At 52.7% G+C, this 15,738-nt stretch overlaps 2 protein-coding genes across 18 annotated transcripts in view; one reads left to right on the plus strand and one right to left on the minus strand.

Annotated features, from left to right (window-relative positions):
• SDCCAG8 (serologically defined colon cancer antigen 8) overlaps positions 1 to 10,067 on the plus strand; it is a 250,651-nt gene extending 240,584 nt beyond the window's left edge. For 4 of the 11 annotated variants that reach the window (XM_021064176.1, XM_021064177.1, XM_021064172.1 and 1 more), the window contains 3 exons: positions 879 to 1,005; positions 7,515 to 7,656; positions 9,727 to 10,067. In XM_021064176.1, the coding sequence (XP_020919835.1) occupies positions 879 to 1,005; positions 7,515 to 7,610 (223 nt within the window). In that variant the 3' untranslated portion in view covers positions 7,611 to 7,656; positions 9,727 to 10,067. Of the gene's footprint in view, positions 1 to 878; positions 1,006 to 7,514; positions 7,657 to 9,726 lie in introns of those variants that run through there. The other 7 variants (XM_021064173.1, XM_021064180.1, XM_021064185.1 and 4 more) reach the window with 3 other exon arrangements.
• Positions 9,704 to 15,738, minus strand: part of AKT3 (AKT serine/threonine kinase 3) — a 300,281-nt gene continuing 294,246 nt past the window's right edge. For 4 of the 7 annotated variants that reach the window (XM_021063994.1, XM_005667942.3, XM_013980051.2 and 1 more), the window contains one exon: positions 9,704 to 15,163. In XM_021063994.1, coding sequence (XP_020919653.1) covers positions 15,078 to 15,163 — 86 coding nt within the window. In that variant the 3' untranslated portion in view covers positions 9,704 to 15,077. 7 annotated transcript variants of the gene reach the window in all.

Genomic DNA, 15,738 nt, shown 5'->3' on the forward strand with positions numbered 1-15,738 from the left:
ATTTCTGCTGTACAACAAAGCGACCCAGCCATGCATATACACACATCCGTCCTCTCTCGGATTCTTTTCCCATGTAGATGATCACAGAACACTGGAGAGAGTTCTCGGGGCTCTATGGCAGGTCCCTGTTGGCCACTCGGTCCCTAATTTGTGCTTTTAAAATCCTTTCCTTGTGAAAATACAACCCAGGGTTATGCTGGTGCTTTTTGCTCGGAGGAAGGGCCTAGGGCATGGCCAGCTTCTTCCCAGAACACTTCTGGGTGGCTATTCAAGTCTGAATTTAGTGCTAGGCTTCCATTGCCACGGGCGTGCGTGCGGTAGGAAGCCGTCTGTGGACAGATGAGGGTAATAGTTGGAGTGAATCAGCGAGTCTGGAGGGGAGAGCCCAGCAGCAGAATGACAAATTTAGGCTCTTTAAAGACATCTGGTCAGCGATGCCGAAGCTCGTGGTTGACTGAGTGATTAATAACGGAAGGCCCTTAGTGAGTGTCCCCGCCGTCCCTGCCCCCTCCCTGGCAGGGCGGCCGGCTGCTCCAGCCTGGCAGGAACAGTTCCAGCTGGACCACGGGGGGCACTTAGGCCCCTCATCTTTGGCCTTGGGGAGTTTGAGGTTTGAGTATATCTTCAGTTTCATCTGCAGAGGCGGCTTCCGCTTCCCTTTCTCATTGGGTGCAGTTCCATTCACCTCATCCAGCGCGTCCAAAGGCTTCCAGTCTGGCTCACTGTGACTTGTAGCTCATGGTTCAAGGTCAGGAGCATCCCTCCAGCCCAGGACACAGTGGCACAAAGGTCAAGGGCTGTCTTTGCCCCCACTGCTCCCTGAGGCCTCCTTGCCCCCTGTTCTCGGGACCCATCTCTCATTCTGGATTCTTCTCCAGGCTGAAGCAACTGGACAAGCACGGCCAGGCCACAGCCCAGCAGCTGGTGCAGCTCCTCAACAAGCAGAACCAGCTTCTGCAGGAAAGACAGAGCCTGTCGGAAGAGGTGGGACGCCTGCGAGCCCAGGTACCCTGCAGGGCGGGCTTACCTGCCAGAGAACACGCTGGGTTGAGTGGGGTCTTAGCTGCGTCTTGCCAGGCTGAATTCCCCCCGGGGTCCTGCTGCTCGGCGAGTAGGCTGGGAGGGTAAGCTTGAAGGGGGTTCTGGGTACAGTGGGCGTGGGGGTGGGGGACACAGAAGTGTGGGCCCTCACCTGTCATCTTGAGGGGGCCGAAGTTTGTGCGTGAGAACAGATCCACCACGAATCCCCAAGCCTCGCGGAGGGCGGGCACTGCCTGGGGGGCACCACGAGCCAGAGGCGCGGGAGGCGGCAGGTGGGGTGGGCTGCAGTGGCCTGGGGGCTTCCTGGAGGATGTGGACAGTCTGACTTGGTGGAGGAAACGGCGAGATCTTGTGAATGGGATGCAGCAGGAGCTTCTAGTCCTAAATCAGGATAATTGAGCTAAGATCCGGAGGGCTTGCGGAGGGCCTGGCAGCAATACACAGATTATTGAACATGCATTACGTCTCCCTGCCCACGAGCGAGCCTGCAGGATTGATGACTGTCTCCGTCTGACAGGCAGGGAAACAAACAGAGGCTTAATCCAGCCACCCAGCTAGCAAGTAGGGGCGCTGCAAATGGAGCCCAAGCCTGAGGCTCCCCATCGCCCTGCCTGCCTCATCGGGGCTCTCCCTGTCCAGGTTGGGTCTGCGGTCTCCAGCAGGGATCAAGGAGGAGAGAGGCATCCAGCCGAGTGTGGACAATGGATGAAACCTTTTCTCCCCAAGTTGCTTCCCTTCCTGTTGGCAGTGAGGCTGGGCTTTTTCCCCCCATCAGGCAGTTTGTTAGGATAATGAGGGTCCGTGGCTGGGCCGGGCCTCAGCCTCTAATTAGGATTCGCGCCCAGGTGCTCCGTGAGGACCCGGGGGACGATGTGCAGAAAGTGCTCAGAATGATTAATGGGAAAAATGCAGCTGGAAATGAAAATGATGAGACATCGCCTCTCCCTCTTTTTGCACAATGACCACGTGCCCAAATGGGTCCTGGGGAGTCTCTTCTCTCAGGGGCCACGCCACTGAGCTCGGACCCAGTAGACCGCGCCTGCCTCCGAGGCCGCCTGCTGAGCCACGTGGCCTGCGTCGCAGTCATCAGGCTTGTGAACAACTCGGTAAAGGACCCGGTTCTGGCCTCTCCTTGCACACAACCGCGGGGCACCCCTGGGAGCAGGGCCCCCGAGTCTGCATTTTAACAAGCTGATGGGATGATTCTGGAGGTCACAGGAGTTTGAGAGCCTCTTTGGGGTTGGGAGGCAGAAAGAACGGCGAATGACTGCAGAATGTGTGTCACTGTCCTTAGGCTCCACGCAAGTCACTGAAGGCGCTTCGAAGACTAGGTTTCCATATCTGCACAGTGGGTACTGTGCCAGCCTAACCAAAGGGACATTGGAAGTGTCAGAGGGGGGCGGCTGGGAGGTGCACGGCAGACTCTCTTGCAGATTGCAGGCCTCAGCAGTGGCAGGGTGTCCTCTGCCCCCTCCTCCCCCGACTGGAAAGAAGGGTCCTGGCAGAGGCACGGCTTGGGCGACGCTGCTCACTTCTCTCTCCCTGACTCCTCCAGGGAGCACAGGCCAGAACACAGCTGTCTGGGCCGTTCCTTGTGGGGGGGCCGGGGAGGTGCAGCCAAAGGTCAGGGCCACGGGTCTCCAGGTGGCGGGAGGGACTGCGACTCATGGCCAGCAAGGAGCTCCGGGCCTATGGGGGCCGAGGACAAGCTCTGGACTTGGCTTGTGGAGAGTCTCGTCTACCAGCTCCGAGCCCGTGGCGCTCTGCTCTCCGTTCTGGACCAGATCATTACCCTGTGGGGTTTGCCTTTTAACGCCCCATCTGTACAGCCCGCTCGGATCTTAGCATGGACCATCCACAGTTAGAAAGCTCTTCCAGGGATTTAAAAACTTGGTAATTGCCAAATGGATTGCAAAATTTTTATAAAACGCATTGAAAAAAAAAAAAAAAAAACAACCCTCAAAACTCTTCAAAAAAAAGAAAAAAAAAAAAGAGCAGGTCTTTCTTGCCTTGCCTGAAGCAACAGAAATGATTTGACCATCCTGTGCTCTATCTGATGCCTGGCCCACCTGGCTCACCTCGAAAGGGATCTTTGAGACTCAGATATTACATTTGGAGTTATTTTCATATGAACATGACAAAAGAAAGTTGGTAGCAGAAGTGTCGGCATTCAGGAGCAAATACTAGAGTTCAAAGGGGAGGCGGGAATCCAGTCGCGCAAGCTCTCCACTGAATATCTAAACCAGAGGCCTGCTTCTCCCACCCAAGTGTGGCGTTAGATTCTCTCGTGCCATGAAATGAACTGTGGGTTTGGCTTCCAGGGAGCCCTGGAGGGGAGTAAGGCTGCTCTTTGCCTCCAGCAGGTGCTCAGCGAGCGCTATCTTCAGAGGGTCCTGGCTGACCAGCCACACCCAGCCCACAGCCAACCTTCTCCTGGAGAGAACTCTCTGGTTTCAGGAATGGTTTCACTAAAGCTCTCCCAGCCTCCAGCCGTAAGAACTTAATTTTGCAGGCCTGGGAGTTCCCGTTGTGGCTCAGTGGTAACAAACCTGACTGGTATCCATGAGGATGTGAGTTTGACCCCTAGCCTTTTTCAGTGGGTTAAGGAGCCAGCATAGCCAGGAGCTGCGGTGCAGGTCATAGGCACAGCTTTGCTGTGGCTGTGGCGTAGGCTGACACCTGCAGCTCCAATTTGACCCGCGCAGGAACTTCCATATGCCTGCAGGTGCAGCCCTAAAAAGAAAAAAAAAAAAAGAAAAATTTTTTGCATGTCATACTCTAAAAATCTGTGTCCACTGGAATTCTCAAAAGAGAATGACTGGTTTCTGGCCGGGGCAGCTGCTGCGAGGCTGGCGCCTCCCTCCAGGTTGCTTCTGTGCCTGGGCCCTGAAGCAGATGAGGATGAGCTTGGGTTGGCCTGCGACCTCGGACGGGAAGCATCTAGCCTGTTCAGAAGGCTTCATTATCCACATTGTTTCGGCTGAACTTCTGAAACATTCACGACCTGCCACGCCCGGGGAGCTGCTCATGGTCCTAAGTCCGCCAAGGTGACATTTTTTTTTGGCCATGAGCATTCCTGTCTCCCTGGAGGTGGCAGGTCTGCCAGAAGCTGACCTGGCCCTGCCGCCGACCTCCACCCCAGCGGGTGTGGCTCAGGGTGCTGATCGCCCAGCGCAGGGCTGCGTTTGTCCTTGGCTCAGGACTGATGAGAAGCACGGCTTTAGAAAATAGCCTTTAAAACATCATGAAGGGCTAGGCTGCTTCCTGGAGAGCGATACAGACATGAAAGCACCAACCCCACCTTGCTCCAAACACGGCTCCCTTCTTTCCTCTTCAGGGAAAAGGGGCGTCGTCAGAGACCCAGGCTGAGCGGACGCAGGCCCAGCCGGGACAGGACCGGGACGTGGAGAGGCAGGGAGGGGCCCAGGGAGAGCGGCCTGGGCCCCAGGGGGGTGTCCGCAAGGCTGGGCAGCTGGGAGCGGGGTCAGCGGCCTGCCACCCACGCCTGGGGCTCTAACATCTGGCCTGGAAGGGCGGCACAGCTGGTGAGGAATGAGGGTCTTTTCTCAGCGAGAATGGCATCCAAGAGAAGGGAGAGAATGGAACCCGTCTGTCCACCGAGAGGACTGTCACTTACACGGCACCCTTTACGCATTTCCGGGGTGACAGCTGTGGTGCAGGGTTGAGTCTGGGGCCGGAAGCCCCCTTCAGAAGCATCACATTGACAGTTTAGGAAACAGCATCTGAAACGGATTTATTGGTCATCAGTTGGCCTCATGACTTTGGAGCATTTTCGGCAGTGAGTTTACTTTCTAACTTGATTTAAATTTGTGTGTGGATCCAGCAGACGTATGAGATCTTACTCAAAATCATGGGCGTTATCTTGTTACCCCAAAGGACTCTTGAAGAGAGCTGGAAAATGAGCTCAAGACACAAAGACCACTTGTGACCCGGAGCAAAGGGAGGAGGGGGCCTCAGAGCCGGGGGCTCCAGGGAGGGCCCCACGCTGGGGGGCTGCACCTGCAGACCAAGCTGTGGGTCGCCCAGCTGGGACTTGGACGTGAGGGGTGTGTGGTGGTCCTTCCTTGAACCCCGGGGGCTTCGCCCAGTTAATTTCGGCGCTTCTACGAAGCTAGCTACCTGCAAGACAGATGGTGCCTGAATAGAACAGCAAATACACTGAATAAAATAAATTAAAAAGCCTCCTCCTGAACCAAGATTTTTTGGAAAGAATTCTAAATAGATGAAAACAAACAATTTGATTTCAACCAAATTGTTGTTTTTTTGTTTTTATCCTGATTTTCACCCGAATTGTCAGTCTCAAAAATAAACACTGATACATTCCCAGAAAATATTTTTCAAATAAAAACTGACTCTGTTAAAGTTTGCCCTGATTCTTTCAAAACTGTGTACAAGACACTGTCAACCAAAGTGACTTGCATATTTTTTTAAATAAACTTGAACATATGCAGCTAAAATGTCATTAACTCCCTGCTGCCTGCGTGTTGTTAGGGTGTGACGTAAGACCCCCCCGGGGGGCACTTCTAACCCAGGGGGTCTTGCGACCCCCAGAGAAACATCCCCAAGTAACTCAAATAGCAGCGTTTCACCTCTTCTTGTTTTGACTACAGGCCCCGTGCGTGATTAATATCGAGAAGCACGTACGGCTTCACTCAAGCCAGACTTGCTCTTCCGCTAACAGTTCACTTTGTCCAAGAGCGAATAATTTCAGAGTAAGCCTCACGAAGGAGAGATAAATTGAATTTTACATTGCTTCGGCTCCGTTTGCTCCACTTATTCCTTCCCGAGTCAGACATTACATTTTGCAATATAAATTCACAATCAAGATTTTAAAGGGAGCTAAATATTTTAATCCAATTAGACAAGTGAACAAAACACTGAATATTACATGTGGTGTAGATAAGTGGTTCTGCCTTTAAAAGACTGTAATCCCGTCACACCACAACCCCGAATGTCAATGTTGTCTTTATTTTTAACGCTTTCAAACACGAGGCAGCCAGAGGCTCCACTCTCTGCTGTTGGTGACACTGTCTGTCCTTTGGGAATTCTTAAAATCTATTTACCATGTTTTCATGGTTCGAATCAAACACAGGCCCCAGCCTGGGTGCAGGGACGTTCTTATGACTCATGGGATTCGCGAAGGCTGGAAGAGGACGGACTGGGTCCTGCGGTCGTGGAAGGAGCCCCCTGTCCGCGCGTGCCCTGGGGAGGAGGCGGCCGGCAGGTGCCAGCCCCTCCCTCTGTCACTCTGAGGACTCCGAGCCTTTGTCCTCCAGGCTGACCGCCCCGCCTGTGCACAGGGCTCCCTGCCTCCCCCAGAAGCGGGTCCCAGGTCCAGCTCGAGATGCTCTTTTCCAGGAAGCCACTGTCCTCACCTTTTTTCTGCAGGGAAGTCTGCTGCCTCCACCTTGGCATTTTTCTGGCTGCTGCTGCTTTTTTTCTTTTTTCTTTTTAGGGCTGCACACATGGCACATGGAAGTTTCCAGGCTAGGGGTCGAATCAGAGCTGCAGCTGCCGGCCTACACCACAGCCACAGCCACGTGGGATATGAGCCGTGTCTGCGACCTACACCACAGCTCACGGCAACGCCGGATCCTTACCCACCTGAGCGGGGCCAGAGATAAAACCTGCATCCTCATGGATGCTGGTCGGGCTCATTACCACTGAGCCACATGGGAACTCCAGCTTCTTTTTAGCACAAATAGAAAAACCTGGTCCAGAGAAGTGGAGTGAATGGAACTCGGTGGGAAACGCACTTCCAGAGGCTGGAACTCACCCCCGGCCACAGGCCAGATGGAAGCGGGTGGGGGCTCCCCTCTGGAGGGGCAGGGGCCTGGAGCTGGGCCCCAGCTACGCAGGCCAAGAGGGGGCCTGGCTCCCTAAGGGCAAGGAGGGAGGTTCCATGTGGAGGGGCTGCCGAGCGGCTGGTGGGGAGCTGCACAAAGAGGCAGCTGGAAAGGCGGGTGGGCTGAGCTGCCTGCCGGTGGCTGGTGAGCAGGACACGGGTGCCTCGGGGCCCCCAGCCCAGGCCTGGGCACAGAGCAGCAGAGAAGGCTTGGCTGGACCATGCAGGTCACCCAGAGACTCATTTTTTAAACTCTGAAACGTCTAAATTTTAGAAACAAATTAGACACAGGTCAGGATGTATGGGGAGAAGGCTCTGTTAGGGTCTCAAGTGAGAACTGAGAAAACGGGTCCAGGCGTTGAGGCTTCAGGCTCTTGCAGGTGTGGAGCCTTGGTGTCCTCTGTGGACAGCGCTTCCGAAGAGCAGCTGCCAGGCCACCCGATGGCCCCGGTCAATCTGGGGGACAGCCACTGGCAACCGCAGATGTGGCCACACCACCCTGGGGGCCACAGCAAGGGGCCTTGGCGACAGGTCTGGAGGCAGAGGAACCATGAAATGGTGGCCGGGGGGCTCAAGCTCACAAACCCCCCCCCCGTCCCTCTGACAGCCAGACCGTGACACCGTGGTGCTGGCAGTGACAAACCTTCTGTATCTCTGGACACGCTCCCGGCTGGGGGAAGACCCGAGAAACATTCTTCGCTAAATGCAGCCGTCCGGGGTGACACAGAGGAAGACAGTGGCGTAACAGGGTAAACCATTCCGTCACGTTTGCTGAGCTCTGGCCGTGGGTCTGGCGCCGAGCAGCGCGTCTGTGGTGGAAGCGGGAGGGGTTACAAAGCAAATGAGCGACAGCTGAGGAGACAGTGACGGCCGCGTCACACCCGGGACAAGGTGGGGCGGCCCTTGGCCCCGCGTCCGCAGGGGCAGATCCAGTGACAGCAGTTCCTCGAGGGAACCGCCAAGACTCGGGAGAACTGCGTGTTTCCTGGAGCTGGTGTCTTGCCTTTTCAGTGCAGTTGGTTTACGATGTGTCCGCTTCTGCCGCACATGCAGCTTGGTTTTAAAACCCACCTCTCCCCTCGCCTTCGGGTCTTAACTGCCCTGTGTTGTGCGTGTTACACACGTGTGTGTTCTTCCACCTCAGTTCCGTTCAGTCGTTCTTCTGCAACGTGCCGCTGGTGGTTTACACTCATCCTCGTGTTCAGAGACGCCCTGAGCCGTAACACTGGAGGAAAAGCCACTCTCCCTGGGGCCCCTGAGGGCGGCCACCCTGCCCCAGTCAGTGAGGACGGCAGGCAAGCCAGCTCTTGGAGATGATGCTTGATTGTGTGAGGTGGAGTTGGGGGCAGCCCCCGAGGACGGCGGGGGTGGCCCGGGGCAAGCTGGCCTCCCTGCAGAAGCCCGGGGTGGGGGTGGGGTGCAAGGGAGAGGGCCCAGCCGTCTCCCCAAACTCCAGGGGGCCACGCAGACCCTGATACCTTCCCCGGGACACACGAGGCCTCCCGCTGTGCAAGGGGGCTGCACACACAATTTGCCGCTTGCCCCATGTCAGGACCCCAGACTTGAGTTGCCATTGTGGCTCAGTGATAACAAACCTGTCTGGGATTCATGAGGATGCGGGTTCGATCCCTGGCCTTGCTCAGTGGGTTGGGGATCTGGCGTTGCCGTGAGCTGTGGTGTAGGCCGGCAGCTGCAGCTCGGATTTGATCCCTAGCCTGGGAACCTCCATGTGCCGTGGATGCAGCCCTGAAAAGACGAAAGAAAAACCTAAGACTTGCTCATCACGGTTGGTCGCAATGGACTGTCTCACATGACTGGGACATCTACTTGAAATGTAAATGTTCTCTCATTAAAAAAAGGCAGCAGACTGATTTTTCATGTTTCTTGTGCAAACCCTGATCTCGGTGTCGCTCGCTGTCCCATCCTGGGGTGGCAGGCGCCCCTCGAGCTCGGGAAACCTAGATGGGGGTGCAGAGCGCACTCGTTGCCCTCGAAGGTGGTTCTCCCCCGGCCTGAGGCCGGAGTCCCGACACCACGTCCCGGCTCATCTGCCGCCGCGAAAGCCGGGACTGCCGCCCAGCCTCCCAGGGGCTCCCGCTCCCGCTCCGGGGGGCAAGGACCTCGCAGCCACCCGCCCACAGGATACGGAGCAGAGACCGGAGAGATGTTTTCCTTCCAGCGGTTTCTGACGTGGTTGACACTGATCTGATAGCATCAGCCAGGGCAGCAGGAGTCGGTACGACTCCCTCGACCCAGTTCTCATGAGCTGGTTTTGAAACCCTTATTCCTGTTTAAAACTAAGAGACCGAATGCGGGAGCTTCCCCCTTTCAGCACGTGGGAGGTGGTTTCCAGGTGAAAACACCTTTATTTGGTGAAAATACATCGCCTGCATCTACACATTTGGAGGTTCTAGCTTGTGTCATGTCACCAGGAGTTTCTCAAGGCAACTTCGATTACACCTTGTTTTTTTGGGGGGGTCTAGTTTTACTCTCTGTAACGTCTGAGCAGCTTTCCGTTAACAGGTTCTGGGACCCGTCGGCATCTCCATATCCCTGGCTGCAGGGGGAGCGGAGCGACTCTTTGGCTGGGTCCTGTCATCAGACTGTTTTCCGGATTAAAGCATTAAAACCAAAGAGTTCCCCCTATATTCCTACAAAGTTTTCATCACCCGGTTACATACAATTTATTTTCTGCAAAACAATCTTCTCCAAAAACTCAGAAAGGGGTTAACGGAACCAGTGAGAAGACAAAGCACATTGAAGATCAGCATCTATTTAAACTTACTTTTATTATCGTTTTTTTTTTTTTTTTTTTCCAGTTACCCAGCATGCCACAATCTGATTGCTGACCTGGATGAAACAGAGTGAAATAAATGATTTACAAAGAGATATTTACATTCATCTGATTTGTACGGAATTATGCCACAACGCACCGCCACCTTCCCAGCGGACCCCACCTCAGATCGCGGGGGGGCCCCGTCACCACCACCTTCCTTGCCAAGACGGACGGGCTGGAGCTGACGTCTGACACTAGATGAGGAGACCTCCTGCTGTACGTTTGCTGAAAAGGCGTTGAGTTAGTATGTTTTTTATATCTGCTCATTTGTATGCTTTGTTACACAGAAGAATTTCAATAAATGAACTTTTTGAAGACTTGAAATGGTTCCTTTTTATCTTGTGGTGATGGAAAAAAACACACCAAAAAAGGCACATATTTTAACTAGGCCAAAGGGTATCAAGGACCAAACCTTTCTCCTGCCATTCACGCTTCTTTCCCTCTTCGAGGTGACCTAGACAGCGCATCCTTCAACTCTGCTTTGACTCAGCATCCCCGAAGACTCCAGAATTTACCATCCTGCTAATCTGTGCACAACCAGAAGACACCGGGAAGCACTAAGCATTATCCTCTTTGCTCTGGTAACAACAAAAACAGACAAAAAGCATCTTTGGCTTGGTGGTGTCATGTTTTCTTCTTCCATATGCAGTAACTCAGAGGAACCTAAAAACATACTTAGTGAAGTTACAAAATTTACTTCAAGTTCTATCAAATATCTGTACACAGATCATTATTTTAGTTTAAAATAGTATTTCTACTATACACAGTTAAGCCCTCAAATGCTTTAAAGTAAAAAAGTGGGGGGGGCACTGACAGTGTCGTTTTATCCTTGGGGAGGACATGGACCTAAGGGCGAGGCTGCAGCCTGGGCGAGTCCCCGACCTCAGGCCACTGTCCCTGGCAGAGAGCTACCGCCGGCACCGCCGCCTCAGCATCACTGGCACGGCCTCTCGGATGGATGTGGGTGAGCCTTTGGGGGCAGTGGGAAGATACACCCGCAGAGACCGTTCGAGTCTCTCGCGTGTGGACGAGGTTCAAGCCTTAAAGAACAGAACTTCTGTTCCGATTCGGAAGTTTGTTTTGATTTCACCAAGTGTGCTAGACACACACGCTGTCACACAAGCTATGTTAACTGTCCCCAGTTCTGTTTCAGGAAGGGTAAATAAATGACACAATAGTCTAAAGATAGCACCTGTAAAGAATCGTAGAGGTCACTTTATGTCAGCCTCCTGGATCTGTCAGGCCCAGCGGTTCCGAGGAGAGCACGTGCGACATGCCCCCGCGTGTTTGACCCGCTTGGGTCCCAAAGCCGATCGTCTCCCTGGCTGCGTCACAGGGGCAGAGCCAAGTCTCCGCAAGAGCAGGCTCATGAGGTAAAATCAGAAAAAGGCCCCATCCAGAATGATCCTAGGCAGATCAGACGGCAGTCCAAGCATCCCACGCGTCTCTGTCACCCACGGCCGAGTCGGTTAATTGGCCATGAAGTTTTCAGACCGTAAGAAGGGAAGTTACGCAGAGTGAAACCTCATCGGGAAGACACTACTGATGGGCGCCACCCGTTAACGACGCTGGGTCCAAAGCCCCTGGTGTGAAGACTGGTGGGGCTGGAGGGGAGCCAGACACCCCTGCATCGCCGGCGGCACCCACCTGCCCCGACCCGCTGCCGGGACGGCGGCGCCTCCCCCGGGGGCCGCCCTTCTCCGCCTCTGCGCACCTGCCCGGCCGACCCCGGGCCGAAGCCGTCCAATCATCCCGTGCGGGGTGGGAGCCACGGGAAACCCACCTCCTTTCCTGTCACGCTTTTATCTAGAAGGAGCTGATACCAGGCGGAGCTATTCCAAAGCCTCCTTTCAGAGAAGAAGATGATTTCGTTTTCTGAGATGACGGAGCCACGTCCAACAACAACAAACAGAGAAGGAGCAGATTGACATAGTGCTTTATTTAAGCTGTCTGCACGAAGGAAAATAATGTGCATCCCTATCAGACGTGTAAAAATACTGAGGATGTACAGTGTACAAAAGTTTCTTGTAGTTATTTCACATCCTTGTGGGCCATATCCTTAAGGAAATAAACAGTTTTAGTATGACCGACAGTAAGAGTAATACAGGTTCTTGGGTTCATAGTTGCTTCAGCTTAAAATCCTTAACCAGGTGACTGGATCTCGCGCGGATCTAATGAAAGAACTAGCAAAGGTCAAGAAATGTCACAAACTATAAAGCTACAGGGAGGTAATTCAATTACCAATTTAGAGGTTTCCTTTTTATTTAAATAAATAGTTTAACATTTCATGCTGGCCTGTAATGCATTACCAGGAGCAAGATAAGGAACTTCTACTGTGGACACAGTACAAACAGTAGCAGCAAGTAGGACACTGAGGTGTGACAGACCCTGCGGTTAGTAAGGAAGGCCCTCACTTTGTCCTCTAAGAGAAGCAAGTGGCCCTGCAAGAACAGTCAGCTCGACGAAGCCAGGAATCGGGGTGGGAGGTGGAAACACTGCACTGATGCTATGGGGTTAGTGGGGACAGCAAAGCTGTGAGCAGCCCTGCCAACGATCCAAGCAGAAGCGGCCCATTTCCCCCAAGAGGCCGCCTGGGGCCCGAGGCAGCCCGCGTGGAAGGCGGTGCAGGACGGAGGCCGCGAAGCCCAGACTCTCTCCCCACAGAGCGGCTCCAGGCTCAGGCCTCTCCGTCCGCCAGGATCCCGAACTTCAGCTCTGGGCGGACGGGAGGGAAGTTTCCGACTCGCTGTGTACACGCATCTCTGGGTTTCGATCGTTCTTCTGCACCAGCTGAGATCGGGGGGCGAAAGGAAGGGACTCTCAAAAGCGAAGCCAAGGAAACCCCTTGCGTGGCACCGACGGAATCTCGGGAGGGGACTGAGCCCGGGCACCACTGGGGACAGAGAGCCAGCTGGGCAGAGGCCGGCCTGGGGCCCAGTCAACGCCGCGTGACTTTTAGGAGGTGTCCTCGGCCAGCGTCATGGAAGCCACCTTCAGATCTGAAAAAAACCCCAAACCCCCGGTGTGCTGAGTGTGGGGCCTGACTTTCCCTCTGCAGAAGTGAATGCTCTGAACACCAGCCCGTCTCAGCTCTCCTCTCTCCCTCTCGCCTGTGTCTTTCTCACCAATGGATGCAAGACAACTTACAGGACATACCTTCCAGTCTACTTCCTGGTCAACGTGAAACATTCAACAGAATTCCAAGAGGAAAAAGAATGTTGAGCTCTATGTGTAAGTTAGGAATGAACTACCATTCCCTGGAACTTCCTACTCAATGCTAAGGATGAACTTCACTCAGGTAGAAATATGAAAAATCAGAATAACATCTATGTCTGCATATGTCTTAGCTGCCTTAGTAAAATGCCCTTGAACCCCCCTGTCGGTCCCAGCGGTCCACCCACCGCCAGCAGTGGTTTCGGATCTAGAAATCCACACTTCCAGCGTCAAGAGGCTAAGACATCGGCGTATGAATATGACTCGTCCTACGGGAAGGTCACTTGCTCTCTCATACAATGCGGTCACGACACTCATCATGCTGGAGCCTTCCACGTGGGAGCTGTCCGACGTTCACCTAAAACACATCTCCTCAAGTGCCCCGTGGAGTCGGGAGCCCCCCTGCCCCCTGGACTTCACAGGCTGCTTTGGAAAATGTCAGCTCCTAGCACCAAAGGGTTGAATCTGAAGTCATCATTAATGAAGGAGAAATATGAGGTTTGCATACATGTCCCCTGTCAGTGAGCAATGGTGGAATTTGAGGACATGAGTATATACAGAAAAAGAAAAGCTGGAGGTGTTCTTTTTTGTTTTTTGTTTTCCCTGATGGCTTAATTCAGTGAGAAATGTACCATGATCAGAATAAACACACCAGGTCCTTCTCCTTTACTGCCCACTCCGTAAATACTCGCGATGTGTGCATCTCGCCAAGTGAAGTCCATTTCTCGTCATCCGGGTCTCAAACTGTCTTCATTACACTCTGTCGCCAGGCCATCGTAACATTTCGGTTCCCAAAAGAGCCAGCATTAACATCCATCTGTTGCAACCCCTTGGCGTGGAGAGTTGGGGGTTTCTCGTTTTTAGCACCAAGGGGTTAACCGACAGCGCCTCTCCCCCCCAAGCCGAATTCTGCCCTCCGTGTGCAGTTTCAGAGCCTCGTCCCCTTTGTCTACATAGGAGAGAAAGTGCATGACTCTCATCAGCGTGTACATTCCTTGCACATGGGTCGAAATAAACTGCAGGACGTCTCTTTTATGTGAAGTTGGAGTGCATTGGCTAACATGACATACAATTCTCATCACTAAAAAATAAATACTACGGCAATAGAAACAAAATCATAAAAGGACATTCGAGGTTTTAACATCCGAGAGAAAGCAAATCCACGTAGAACTGAAGGTAAAAAAATTAAAATAAGGCAAACCACCTTTTTACCTTGGTGTACAAATTTTGGTGAAAAGCAGGATCGTTACACCTGTCTACATTCTTCAGCCATCAGAGGTGATAAGATCAAGAAGGGAAAAAGGGTTCCAAGCACAGGGGAGAAAATGCTTTCTGGCGCAAATGGCATCACGGGCCCTCTAAGTGACCTTGACTCCGAGAGCACGTGTCCCTCCTGGCAGAGCAACTCCCTCGCCAACGACTGCCTGGGAAACCCGGGCGTCTCCCGCAATCCCCGGCCTCCCCTGCAGTATCCAACAGGCGTGCGCATTCCCAGATGTCTAGCGCTAGCTTCACAGTTGGTCAGTCCTTCTCTCAAACGCTTCCTAGTGGATTCCAGCCGATCTGAGTGACACATGCCTGCTCTCTGCGCTGCTCTGATACGCTTTACTAAGACTGCATCTGCGCATCACCGCGCTTCCACGATTGCTTGTTCTCAATTAGAAACTACAGCTTCTTAGTCTAATTAGTGTTTGATTTAGCTTCTAGAAAGTTAAAAAATGTACCTAGAATCAGTGTATCTCCTTTAGCCTTCACTGTTAATAGGGGAAAACAAAAATTAAAAGATCAAAAGATGACAGTTGGTGCACAAATGAACAGTGGTGGGCTCATGACTTCCAGAGATTGTAAAATTACCTCTTAAAGTTGCTATAATAGTAAGACAGTAGCAGCAACAGCATGAGACCTTAGACTGAGATACAATTTCATGCAAAACCAAAAAGTCGAGTGTGTCTGCGTACGTGTGTGTTCTCAGGGGTACAGGCGGCGCGGGGTGGAGACCTCGGACTGGTCTGGGAGTCGGAAGGCGCCTGCCCTCCGTCAGGGCGAGGGCTGGTGTGATGTCCAGGAATCATTTTCAGGGATGAATCTAGGATGACAGTGAAGTAGCAGAAGGAAAGAGACTTATTCTCGTCCACTTGCAGAGTAGGAAAACTGAGGGAAGTGCGGCCGCCTCTCATTGTCCATGCAGTCCATTCCGTCCTCATCATCTGTGGGCAGGAAACAGCTATTTGAAGTTTACTTTCATTTTGTGCAACGTTTTCTCTAGTCTACACACAGGTCTGACTCGGAACATGATAAAGATGAACGGAGCCAAAGGTCCCCAGACGCTTGTGATGGTTTCACTCATTTTAAAAACACATGATGGTTTCACTTATTTTAACAACGATCTCATTTTTCAAACACATGCTCTTTGATGAAATAACACTATCAAATCATCTCTTTTAAGACACTAACATTTCAAGACTCCACCTGTGAAAAACTACTTATTGAAGACAAGATTTGTGTAAATAAGACAAATGATCTTCAGCGAGCTTTAACTTCATGAAACTAGCCATGTCAGAATTACCAAGTCAAAGAATCCTAAGGCACCCAAAGTATCTGCTTAGAATCCAATATCGATCTGTCTTCAAATACTTGTACTGCTTCATGATGCTTTAGGTGTGCTTGCACATCAAAGCTTATTAGGATTCCATTTCATCTGAGCCCTTGGTTGCATGTGTGAGATGTTACGCTCTTTACTCTGTATCCCGTAACTGCCTTAAAACTTGATCCCTAATTTTCT

The sequence above is a fragment of the Sus scrofa genome, chromosome 10 (genome assembly GCF_000003025.6).
Source record: "Sus scrofa isolate TJ Tabasco breed Duroc chromosome 10, Sscrofa11.1, whole genome shotgun sequence".
Classification (NCBI taxonomy): domain Eukaryota; kingdom Metazoa; phylum Chordata; class Mammalia; order Artiodactyla; family Suidae; genus Sus; species Sus scrofa.